Source organism: Acanthaster planci, linkage group LG04 (genome assembly GCF_054643075.1).
Source record: "Acanthaster planci isolate LZ-2023a linkage group LG04, COTS_SCS, whole genome shotgun sequence".
Taxonomy (NCBI): Eukaryota; Metazoa; Echinodermata; class Asteroidea; order Valvatida; family Acanthasteridae; genus Acanthaster; species Acanthaster planci.
Genome location: NC_141780.1, coordinates 12,763,284 through 12,775,777, shown reverse-complemented (window position 1 = coordinate 12,775,777; position 12,494 = coordinate 12,763,284). Strand labels below are relative to the sequence as shown.

Genomic DNA, 12,494 nt, shown 5'->3' with positions numbered 1-12,494 from the left:
TTATTAACAAAACTTCCGCCAACAGAGGGCGCTGTTAAATTTATCACCCTCTAAGGAGGGTGCACCACTACATGTAAATTCCCATAGACAACAGTGATATATCCCCATACATCACAAATATTTTAAAAATACTCACAACTCTCACAGGTGTTCAGGCTGCACAGAAAAATGATGTTCCACATGTCCTCTTTCATTTTCCTTTCAATTTTCGGGGGGTTGACCAATGAATTTTTGAGAAATTTTCACCAGAAGCAGACCACCCCTAAAATGCAGAGAATGTCCCCGCCCAGAAAAGTAGCCATTTTGAAAAACCCTCCCTCGGCAAAATGGCTCAAATAGTGCCACTTTCAAACCCGATTGCATCCAAATTGCTCAGAATTGGAAGCCTTGAGTCTGGCCCAGAGGTCCAGTCTCATATTTCTTCAATTCCCCAGTTCCATGGCTCTCAGGATCCTCTAATATAGAATATTTTGAGGTTTATAACTTTTATTAGTGAGCTCGGCGGACATATTTCTGGCCTAATTACGAGGGTGCACCCCTAAAGGTCGAGTTCGGGTGGCCCACAGGCAATCTTGCACGGGTTTTTCTTGTTCTTGTGCTCGATCAGCGGGAAGCAACTCGAGAACACTGTTCTCGGAGCAGGATCACATACCACCTCCTCGTCAGGTTTTTACAGGAACATACGGGAAAATTCGTGAGATTTAATTTTCGAAGAGCCCCCCAAAATAGCAAGATGGCTTAAAAAAGCCGGAGAAAATGAGGAGTTTTGTAAACTTAGCATTAATAATTTTCCATATCTCAGAAATAAATGTTCCTTTTTAAATAGAACAGAATTCAGCCTGGTTCCACACATTAACACTCCAAGAACGTACATGGACGCCGCCATGTTGCATGTTTCTTGCCGCTAACTTAACCGATAACTGGTTGTACGTTCCCGTCGTCCCGAGTGGCCGACCCACTCAAAGGTTGCACTACACCAAATATGCGCTCAGAGAAAACAGTGCAAAATCGGACAGAAAAATCGCCGCCTGTTGACTCTCGGGAAGATGTTGGCCTCCGATTTCCACTGATAAAATTCAAGATTGTGGCCAGAAGATCACCTTTCCTTTCAACTTTATGGGGGTTAGCCACGAATTTTTTTTGCCTTTCCCCGAAGATACCCCAAAATGGCAGTAAGACTTTGCATTCAGCTCTGAATGTATAGCCGCCCGCCTCTATCCAAAACAGGGCAGCAATTTGGGCCCAGTGGGATCACAATATATTAATGCCCTCGCGCGCAGAAATACAACAATTTGGTGGAATGTACCTCAAAACAACAAATCGAGCTGTTCGTGAGCATACGAGAACAAGTCGCCCAAACTCTGAGTCTATATGGTGGCCTTGGAGGGACATCGCCGATCGTCAATATTGCCATCAATATTCACGACCAAAATTCACTACTCGCTCTCTGGTCGCAAATATTCCCGTCAATATTAACGTTTCGGAAGTGAGAGATCAATTTTTGGCAGGATATTTCTCTTTTAGGTCAGGTCATTTTTCAATTTCCATTAATTGATATGATAGCAATTATTTTTGAAAAAGGCCTTTTTAAGAGTAGAGTTTTTAAGAAGTAACAGAACGAAAAAAAGTTTACAAATTCTAAAATAATTGCAAGTTATTTTTTCTCTCCAAGGGATCCAGAAACGCACCATCAGGAGTCAACTTCCAGGCTCTATATTCGCGACCAGAGAGGGAGTTGTGAATTTGGTGGATAACATTGGTGTCAATATTGACGAATGGCGATGTCCGTCCAGGGCCGTCACAGTGTCCTGTGTACAGTCCGCGGTCCGATAGTTTGTTTCAGGCGTCCTGTGCACGGTGCCTTGTTGCATTACGCCCATTAAAAACAATCAAACAACCCATGATTCGAAATTATGGCCAACAAGATCAGTTCTCTTTCGAATTTCATTTTTTAACCTCGAAAACATATCCTCCCTTCCTCGAATACCACGATAGTCGATAGCAACATTGATCTCCATCATAAAGACTGGATAGGAACGCGTGCGCTTACGCATGGTGAGGATTCGGAAATCAGACAGCTGGCGGTGAGGGTTTGTGGGAATTGGAGCATTCGCATTTTATAACATAGGGGTATGTTCGGATGTCGTATAAATCAATCTCAAATGTCTTATCTCAGAAATATTCTTTAACAAAGATGTTAAAGGGATGGGACGAAAAGAAAGGGGGTTTGTTTGAATTTTGACAGATATATTGCAGACACAAATGAGTTCGTAATAGTCGTAATGTCCGTTGGGCTGTTTTCTAATTGTATTATTCCTGAAATTCAGAACTGTATGAATGAAAGTAAGCCTATTTCCTGCAGATAAATATTTCATAAAAATTCAGTTAAATGAGTTTACTCAGGGAATAAGTGCAATCTTCGTAGTTGGTTTAGAGTTTACAAATTATTGGTAAGAGTTCTTTTTAAAAAAATGTAGAATAAGGTTGAAAAATAGAGGAAATTCATTGTGGAGTATGGTTGTTTTTAAGTCATTTTTTCTTTCTTAAAAGGGACGAAAAGCAAAACTGCATGACGTAAAGAACAATACATGTTGATAGACCCTGACATGTATATACAAAAGGCACATTGTATCGATCGGGAACAAGGTTTTTTCTCAATTTATTACAGACCGCATGTCTATAAAATAAACACCTTTGAATTTGATAAATTAGAGAAAACCTCTCCACATATTTAAATTATGTCTTCGCAAACTAACTGTAACATGATAAAAAAACGGGTGTTTCCAGAGTTGACAATATACTGAAACAATAACACAATTCCGAGAGAGTAAAAGCAGAGGAGTGTTTTACTTAAAAAGTTATGTATGCCTACAACCTAAATGAGTATGGACACTGATTGGCATAATAGACCAAACAAGCTAACAATCTCACACGTGGGCAAAATTTAGGACATTATGCATCGGCAACATCACTTTGATTTTAGTTGATCCTCCACGCTCGTGCTTAGAAGATTGATCATGAAAATCAAAATCAAACAACTTTCCCCAAAGGTTGTTTCAAATTAGCAACAATACCCATTATCTTAATGACAGATTAACCAATTCAACAAAACCCTATTTCAACTGCTCCTGACACGGCCTCATCATGCATGGACGCACCCTTGTAGCCAGTGTTGCGAACATGCAATCACGGCTTCCACAAATTATTTGTCTTTGCCGAGTGAATACGTCTCAGTCCTCAAGTGTTTGTTTCTTGAAGTTCTAAACATAAAGATAAATAATCAAAACAAACAATGTCAATGAAAAAATGAGGGCAAATACCTAAACTGAATAGTTTCCAATAAAAAGATCCTTCTAATAATGACGACGCACGGTAGGTTCCGAAATTTGACAGGAAACCGACCATAGGCTTATACAGTTTGCTTGGACAACTAGTTGTTTTATCAAAACCAATGAATAAAACACCCACTATATGCCAAGTATAGTAAATGTATTTAAAATCACTTTCACATCGGTCACTGTAAGTTAGGCCTATTCTGATTGGTATGATTTTTGTACAAAAAAATTGAAACTTACGACTGAAAGGTACTCTAGCTGCGCTGGAGCTGCAGAGAAATTCTGTCATTTTACGGCACACCCACGACCTTCGTCGACGCGATTATAGTGTCACCGTACTGGCATATGCCGACGATGCTGCGCCAGGTCCGATGATAGAGGCAGCACAATGCCAACCACATGTACACCGTTTTGAGACAGCATCAGCCAAAGTACATGAGTCTACGACTCAATGCCAGCACGGCAAAGGTCATGCACGTCAGAGACACTCCACATTCTATCATCCGCACAACAACCAACCTCGCCCCTGCGGCCTGCCAGGATCTTGGTTGCAACGAGCCAGATAGTCGAAGCGCCATTCAACGGCGTCGACAGTTGGCCTGGATCGCAGCCCAAAAACTTACATCTGTTTGGGACGGAGCAGCTTGCGACAGTGTCGAAATGCAGCTCTTTAAATCAACAGTCGAGACAGTTCTGCTCTAAAGCTACGACACCCTGGCGATCACTGAAACCATGGACAGGCGTCTTGACGCTTCGCTTCGGCTGTCTTCAATCGACCTGAACGCCGCTCGCACACTGGTAACAGCTGCCACCACCACCCTGCTAAAAAGCCGTCTTCGTCTAATCAGCCATGCCTTTCAAAGACCGGAGGTGCCTTTGGCTATCTTCTTGGACCTATATAACCAACCATCAGAACCCTTTCGCCAAGGAAGCAGCCTTCGCCGCAACCACATCGCCCAAGTCAAAGACGACCTTCACACCATCGGCCTTCAACACAACAAGGCCGTCCATGCTGCCCAGAAATGAGCTGGGTGGCTGAAGCTCATCACAGCATTAATATAACTTTGGTCACAATGCCTCAAGTCACATCAGAGCTTGAGTAGCGTCAACTAGAGGAAGAAAGGCTGTGCAAGTCCGAACAATTTCTCATCAATTTCCCCTTAAAAAAGAGAGAGAAATTGGAGCAGTAAATGCTTCAGACGGACTAATTTCCCCTTGCGCAACATATGAGACGTGCGTGCGCCGGTATGGTGTGACGTCCGTGATGCAGACTTTCAAACTGAGTTGGAAGCCAAAGGTCCCAAATTTATTTGAGAAATATATTTACGATTAGTTCCGATTACGGCACCTCTTACTGTGGATCACAAAATATTAATGAGCTCGCGCGCAGAAATCTGGCGATTTGATGGATGCGCCTTTTAAGGGCGATAAGAAGGGCAGGTGTGGACATAATTTTTATTGAGCACTCATATGAATAGAGCTTAATATCTGAACAATAACACGAGGCCTAATTATTTCACATCTGGATCTTGGTCATTGACGGGTCCCCGGCTCCAGTCGTCCCAACACTTCACTCGCATCACCGACCATCTGTGTATGTCCTTATTAGGCCTACAGCTTTCATATCTGGCAGTTTCTCGAAGAGGATCAGAGCATGCTAATCGAGACGTCGAGTGTCTTCCTAAACTTGGCACGTTTCATGAACACTGAGTAAAAGTCAAAATAGCTTAAGAAAGATGGTCAACAATTAATTTAAAGGGCAAAAGACTATTATTCCCGGCATGCCTAGAATCTACGCCAGCCCATCGTCATGGCCAAATATAAGAAAGCACACCTCCTCCCGCACCGAAGTTGTGGGGACATACACTCGACATTTCACCTATTTTGTGGGGACCGAATACGTTGTGGAGACTCAGAAATGTTCCCACAACTCGATTTAAATTTCCCTAATAAAAGAACTCTTGTCCCCTGAGAGCGTTGAATGCCTACCCACACGTGCACGTGTGTGTTGGAGCGGGTGCGCGCGCGTGTTTCAAAATGGAAAGGCAGCGCGCGCCTGTTCAAACGTAACTCTTTCTGTCGTGCTTAACGTGTGTTTTGATATTCAAGCAGCGACATGAGTGAGCGGCATAAAGTGTTTTTGTGGCCTATGGAAAATAAATAACGGAATTCGTCAATCATCGTCTCTGGAGTGACAACAGTGAACTGTGAGCCCTTTTGAAGAAACCGTCAGTGATCCAGTATGCTTTAGCGCATTGTTATTTTGAGCGGAATCCCGTGATTTACAAATCCGTGGTCCACTATTGTTGTAGTCCTAGGCCCTAGTCAAATAATTTTAGGCCTACTGATTTTTGGAAATATCGACTGGAATATGAAATGACATCTGTGAACAATCCTCGGATTATACTTGTGAAAGAAGCTCCAAGTCAGGGTAGGTTCATTCTTCTTAGGTGGAGTAAGCTAAAATGTTGTTATTTTGTATTATCCATTGGCAGCAGTTTTAAGTTTTATAAGTAGCCTAACTCCTCATAAGCTCGAGCATGTAATTTTTCCACAGCGAGACAGCTTCCTCCTTCTTTCTCCCAACCAAAAAAATTATGAAAATAAGGGCCTACACCAAGACCTGCCGTCTTGTGAACAAAATTCGCGGTGGAGAGATGAGAAACGCCGCGTATGTAAAAGGTCGCAATACCTGGCTCTATGAGTTAGTTATTAAATAGGCCTGTCGTATTATGGAGTGGGAAAGCTAGCCCAGGTTGGCTTCCACTCTTTCTTACATTATGACATGCCCACAAGCTGTTATGTTCCGTTCATTAAGAGTGGCGGATGGTAGGCATAATTATGATTTGTAGGCTAAGGTGATCTGAGCTGGTGTGGCATAGGCTAGCCAAAAGTGGCAGTGCATATTAAATGTAGGCTGGAAAATTTAACAGCAGCAGATCGGACGCAATAAGCACAATCAGTACGACAAATGAGTTATGACCGCAGAACCGGGGCGATGAATATAAATTTATGCAAAGAATTTCCAAATCGACTGTGAATTTTGCTAAGTTACTGGTGTCTTCATGGCCTGATTTAAAAAAATATATAACCTCAAGTAAACGGCTACGGTTTTCCTGCCTATCTTTTTTTAGATAGCGCTGACATTGCAGACGATGAAACGAACGATGACTCGAGCAACGAGGAAACACATGAAAAAACAGCCTCCGTCCCGAACGCCGCTCGCCAAAAGAGCGTCCGCTTCCTTGACGTGGAAGACAATCACACGATGCACCGTGGCAGCATTCACGAAGAATTGTGCCGGATGGATCAAATGAAGTGTCAGGGCACGGGAAAAACCCGATCCAGGACCATCTCCCTGGCCGACCGGCCACCGCCAGTATTCAGCATCACCAGCATCCGGAACACCGAACCACAACCGCTCTTCTCGGCCGCCATGAACCCACAAGCCGCGGCCGACTCTAAAAGAGAAATAGACGAGAGGATAGACCATCTCCTGGAGGAGTCCAGGGCCTCGGAAGACGTCTTATGGCCCAAAGGCTCCAAGGAGAGGTTGCAGGAGAGACGAATGACGGTGTTCCAACACCAGCTCCTTGAGTTTCGCAACATCGAGGCAGCAAAGACGGAACTGAAGCTCCGTCTCCAGAAATTGTCGACTTTCCTGTGCGCTGCTTCGATCCTCGCAGTAATACTAGGCATCACAGATCTTGAATACAGCTACTCACACGGCGTGAACGCAAACACCTCCAATTCAACAGCCTTTTTCTATCCGGTTTCCAACGAAGCTGGCGCTTTAGCGATCTGCCTCAAGGCCGGAATATCTCTGCTGTCCGTCCTGACCTGCGTTCTCTTGTACTTGTACTTCCACCAGCACTGCCGCTTCCTCATCATTAAGCACCACCTCCCCCTGGGCGCCACGGTCTTCACCTGTCCGGAGCGCTGGCGTTTCCTGGCCGAGATCGTCCTGTGCATTTTCCACGTGCCTCCCCTGACCGAGGTTTTCTTACCCAACGAACTGCAGCTCACCTCCTTCCTGCGGCTCTACCTTGTCTTTCGCTACATGAGGGAACATAACCACATGGCTTTCAGCAAGTCTACACGGTTCCTTGCATCGGTGCTGCAGACGGAACTAGGGGCCGGGTTCCTGGTCAAGACGTTCTTCCTCAAATGGCCCTTCCGTATGGTCGGGATATGCTACTGTCTCAACCTGTTCGGAGTCGGGTACCTCGTGTTCTCGATCGACAGACGCTTCAGTCCTTCGCATTACAACCCTTTACTCGTAAGGAGAAGGATGCAGTAAACTTAATTCCGCTGAAAATGGTGACTGTTTACAGAACCCCTCAAAACTATGCAACTCCTGTTGCGACTATTAGGCAGATCAGATAAAAATAATGTAACTGCATGAAATTGTTGATCAGAAACTTCAGTTGCACAAATGTTAAATCGCGACGTTTGAGAATAAAACTCATCACAGAAAACAATACTTTATATAGTGCCTTATAAATCTTACATCGCTGACCGATCATTACACTATTTTTATCAAAGAAAAGTGGTAACTTGATACTTCCATGGACTGGAATGTACAACGAAATGGGTGCAGCGGAAACGGAGATATTTAGCTATATACTTACCCTTCTTTTTATTCTTTTGAAAGGATGTGATTTGGATGCAAGTGGTTACCATGACGACTCTTGGCTTCGGTGATGTGGTTCCAGATTCAGTTATGGCAAGGGCCTTTGTTGGTATGTCGTCCGTGTTTGGCATATTCCTAATGGCGCTGCTGATTACCGTGACCCACGAAACACTGCAGATGTCACAACAGGAGAAGCGGATTCTGGCTTACGTGGAACGGCAGGGTGGGTTGAGAATGAGCTCGGCCAAACCGTACTGACTGCAAAACAACCTTAAGAGACATTTCACGACGTAGACATGTTCGTAATCGTAGGTAGAGTTTTATTACCGGACACTTCTGTTGCTGTGTCAAAAAAAAATTGTATAGTGTATGTACAAATGCGTCCTCTGAACTTGCTTCACTTACCCCTGCATTCCTTAAAATGCAGGGTGTCACTCCAAAGCTAACTAGATTACTCAAATGTGTTAATTTTGACAAATTTAGAAGAATTACCCGTTATTGTTGTTGTTTGTTGTTGCTGTTGTTGTTGTTTCTATTGTGCCTTGCTGTGTAGGGGAGCTTTGCTTGAAGTGCCAAATACTAATTGCGAGCTTCTGAAATGTCTGCATTATCTAGGGTCTACTGAGATGCAATGCGATACACGTATTCGAATCTCAAAATGGTGCATTTCTCTGTCTGTGATGCTTCATTTTGGTAGATTTTGCCGATCAGGTAAAGCAGCGTGCCGCTCGCTGCATTCAAGCTACCTGGCGCCTGTACTGGTTCAAGCGCAGCGGCCACGACAGCTCACCTCGCCGCCGTATGCGGCGTTTTCTTCACCCGATCATGATGAGGAGCGCTAGGACGAGGAAACGCTTGGTCAACGAACTTTATGAGGTGCTCACGCAGTGGAGGGAAATCAGAAAGAGAAAGACACAAGGTGACTATTAAGTTGTCCGTTTTTGCACAGGTTGTTTGGCTCAGAATATCATTTCGATTCCCATAAAAAGCCAAACCAGGCATAAGAAAGAATATATACTTCCTCTTGATTTGAAATTATACATAAAAACCTTGTACAAAACCTTTAGACTGTAATTTTTAAAAATCTGTTTACTGCTGGTGAGTAGGCCTAATGTCAACTGATTACACGTATACGTCTGCTGGTATAATTGCCTACAGCTCTGTTGTCATCCACATACTGTCGGTCTTTCTGTCCGTCAGCTGTTATTGGTACGTCGCGCAGTATCAAAAGATAGCTCTGTTTGATCGCTCATTCGAGAGACCAGTGGCCGATTTCATAGAGCTGCTTAAGCACAAAATTTGCTTAAGCGCAAAAAAACCTTACTTGATAAATCAGGTAACCAGCCAAAACTCCATGTGATGTATATCGTTCTGGGATTGTATTTAGCTGTTTTTGGTTAGCATGACAATCAGATACAGTTTGAGCTGGTAACCTTTGTTTATTGAGCAAAGTTTTTTCCCGCTTAAGCAGATTTTATGCTTAAGCAGCTCTATGAAATTGGCCCCAGTGATTGAACACACCGAGTGTATTGCTTGTCCCTACCAATCTGAGAAGGAGCTTCGGTTGGGAAAATACTTCTTCGGACTGCGTGACTTATTTTCGGCTCCTCATTGGGTAGACTTTGAAAAGTAACGCTTGCGAAAGTTTCCGAAAGCGTCACGACACGGACGTGAGCGCAGAATGTAGCTTATGTTTATCTAAGGGAATAAGAATTAATATCTGTATGACTTTATGTAATTCCTTCTCGAAGTTATTAGAAGAGCATGAGCTTATCCCATAGCGTCCTGTAAGGGTGCGGGGACGAATAAAACAACAACGTAGGAGCAACAGTTCACGCGCGCCTTGGACTATACTCCATCATTTTTTTTCATTTGAATGCGCACAAACGTGTAGGGTATTTCGCGTGAGTGCCGGGAGCACGGTTATTGTTACCGTCGTGGGGTACCACACGTGTTGGTCCACCGGCATTATTGTTTAATATTTCTTTGATCGCAGATGACGGGTGGGCGAAGGATTTTGTTGCCGACAACACGGCTATTATGCTGACAGATGTCGCCAGGCGATTGGAGATTATGCACGAACTCTTGAAGAGAAGCCTTGGGATAGAGGATGATGATCTCCAGCAAGGAGAAGAAGTAATATCAATCTCACTTTTTTTTTTGATTTGTGGGGCGTAATATTGCGAGGTATCATTGTGCAAACCTTAAGAAAGAATCTCAAATGAGTGAAATAATTATCCTTATAGAATATAATATTGCTTAACTTCTACCTATATTTCTTTTATCACTGGATTATTAGCAAATTGGCACCACGCTTATTCTGCAGTCAGTTAGTGAAGCGCCACCACACGACGGATCAACTTGGCCGGGTCATCACGACGGCGGGAAGAGGGTAGACGATGACGCCGTTTCCATGGAGACAGTAATGCAGCATCTGAACGACCTGGGCGGCAGCTTGGAAGAGTCGCACCACAGGACCATGACGGAGTTCCAAGCCCTGCGCAGCCTAATCACGACCAGGAAAGAGGGCAATGCGGATAAGTAATAACTTTTTACCTCTCGTCAATTTCAAAACCGATGAAAACGCGGTTAAAGGGGTATACTTGGTGGCTTTCCATCCCCAAGTTTATTTTTCCGTATACCAAAAGCGCTCATCACTAGATTTTCTGCTATGAAGACTTCGTAGCTTGTTTGTAGACATACATAAAGAAGTTGGAGCCAACCAAGTTATTTACTAATTTACTCAGTTTTGGCACTTTATAGGTGATAATGAAAATTAAACTGTAATAATTATTACTATATTGCTATTATCTCCTATTCAGTTTACACAATCTGTAGTTGACTGTCGTATGTGCCTCGTTTTAAATTGTTTTACACTAATCATTAGTAAGACATCAACAATCTTCCACATCAATTGTAAAATGGAAGGAATGATAGCACACCTAGTGTTTAAAAAGTTGTCAAAGAAATTTTTTGTCAAAACAGCCCATCATAAAATTGAGTCCAGTGGAGTTAACTTTAATATAAAGAATTATGCCATTAACATCTCCTTGTTCATTCACACCCATTTAATATCAGTGCGTAATGACTCCCTCAGAGGAGCCGTCTAGTACACAAAACATGCCGACTTTTTACCCCCTCCAACATCTGTCTCGCCATGGAGGAATAAGAGAGATTACACTGGTGCTGGTGACATCTAAATGGTGGGGCAAAGGTACGGTGCTACAAGCGTTTCCGATGCATCAGTGCTGGACCCGTGGGAGTTAAAAGTGAGAAAGTCAGTTTCACGATGTTATTGAAGCAACATTGGCGTTCTGCGTACATTGCCTCAGACGTCTCTCCCCTTGTGCTCACGGTTTATACGCAGTGCCAACACACCCCCACATAGTGAAAGGCGCAAGATCTGGAGTAATGCATTCTGAATAGCTGTATTTCTCCCTACATTAGAAAGCACAATTGATACACGTACATGTGCATGTAGTTAAACCAAAACACTCATTACTAGATTTCAAGGTGACAACAATCACGTACAAATTAAGGCCACTTTTGGCAATATCCCATACTTAAAAGTGAAGGCTCTTCTTCAATGTATGAAAAGTCTCTTACATTCTCAATATTGAAAGTGCATTTTTGAAACACTTAAAATTATCCATGCTTTCCTGAATAACTGGGGTTGCTGTTGTTATAATGTCATCCAGGGAAGACAAAGTTCAATGCATGGGTTTTCTGTTCAAATTGTGAACCCAGAATTTACCCACTGAAAACATTTCTGAGAAAGAGATCGATGCTTGCTTATTGCTATGCACATAAACAATCGACAGCAAATCTACAAAAATGTAGGGCTTTTTTGTGCACCAACCAAATGCAGCATCGAGACTTTCTTCGTGGGATGACGTCACAGTTTTGCTTATGAATATGGAATGGAAATATCCTTTGCATAAAACCACAAAGTCTGTAAAATACACTTTGAAATAATGAAACAAAAGGTGAATATAAGTTCAACTTCAACTGAGACAAGAAGGTGCATTTTGAAGGTGTATACTGAATGCAGCTGCCCTTTAAAGCTCTCACTCTGTCGTGAGCCCGTGTGTCGCAGTTCATGCCAAATGGCTATTCTTCTCTGGATTGATTTAAATATGCATGCTTATTCATATTAGGTAGTGATCTTGGGGTATCTTTCTTATACACCTTCGATCAATGGTGAACAAAACGCGCATGCGCGAAGGCATTAAACTATAGTACGATACGCCTTGGTAAAACCCGGGTTTTCCTTCCTCAAAATAACATCATTTGTCGAGTGATTCCTTTTTGGAATAAAACAGAAATACATATTTTAAGTCTTTGGGTTCAGCTTTGTAGAATTCCTTTTGCCAAGGTAATGCACGCGTGTGATCAAAGGAAGGTTTAGAAAGAAACCAAGGCCGGTCTTTGCTCCTTTAAAAACAATACCCACACCGTAAACGTATTCCACGTTCCGCTCCTTGAGAAAAGATCCTATTGGATAATGGGCAGTGGTGGGATGGGCC

General features: G+C 43.1%; 1 protein-coding gene across 2 annotated transcripts; it reads left to right on the top strand.

Annotated features, from left to right (window-relative positions):
- Positions 1–5,407: 5,407 nt before the first annotated feature.
- On the top strand, positions 5,408–12,305 carry LOC110984882 (uncharacterized). Of its 2 annotated transcripts, none has more exons than XM_022245477.2 (6): positions 5,408–5,766; positions 6,470–7,614; positions 7,990–8,191; positions 8,666–8,887; positions 9,965–10,104; positions 10,295–12,305. In XM_022245477.2, the coding sequence occupies exons 1-6, from the start codon at positions 5,712–5,714 to the stop codon at positions 10,511–10,513; spliced, it is 1,983 nt and encodes a 660-aa protein (XP_022101169.1). In that variant the 5' UTR covers positions 5,408–5,711; the 3' UTR covers positions 10,514–12,305. The 2 variants fall into 2 exon arrangements, with proteins under 2 accessions (XP_022101169.1, XP_022101168.1); XM_022245476.2 differs by having other exon boundaries at positions 5,412–5,766; positions 10,268–12,305.
- Positions 12,306–12,494: the final 189 nt, after the last annotated feature.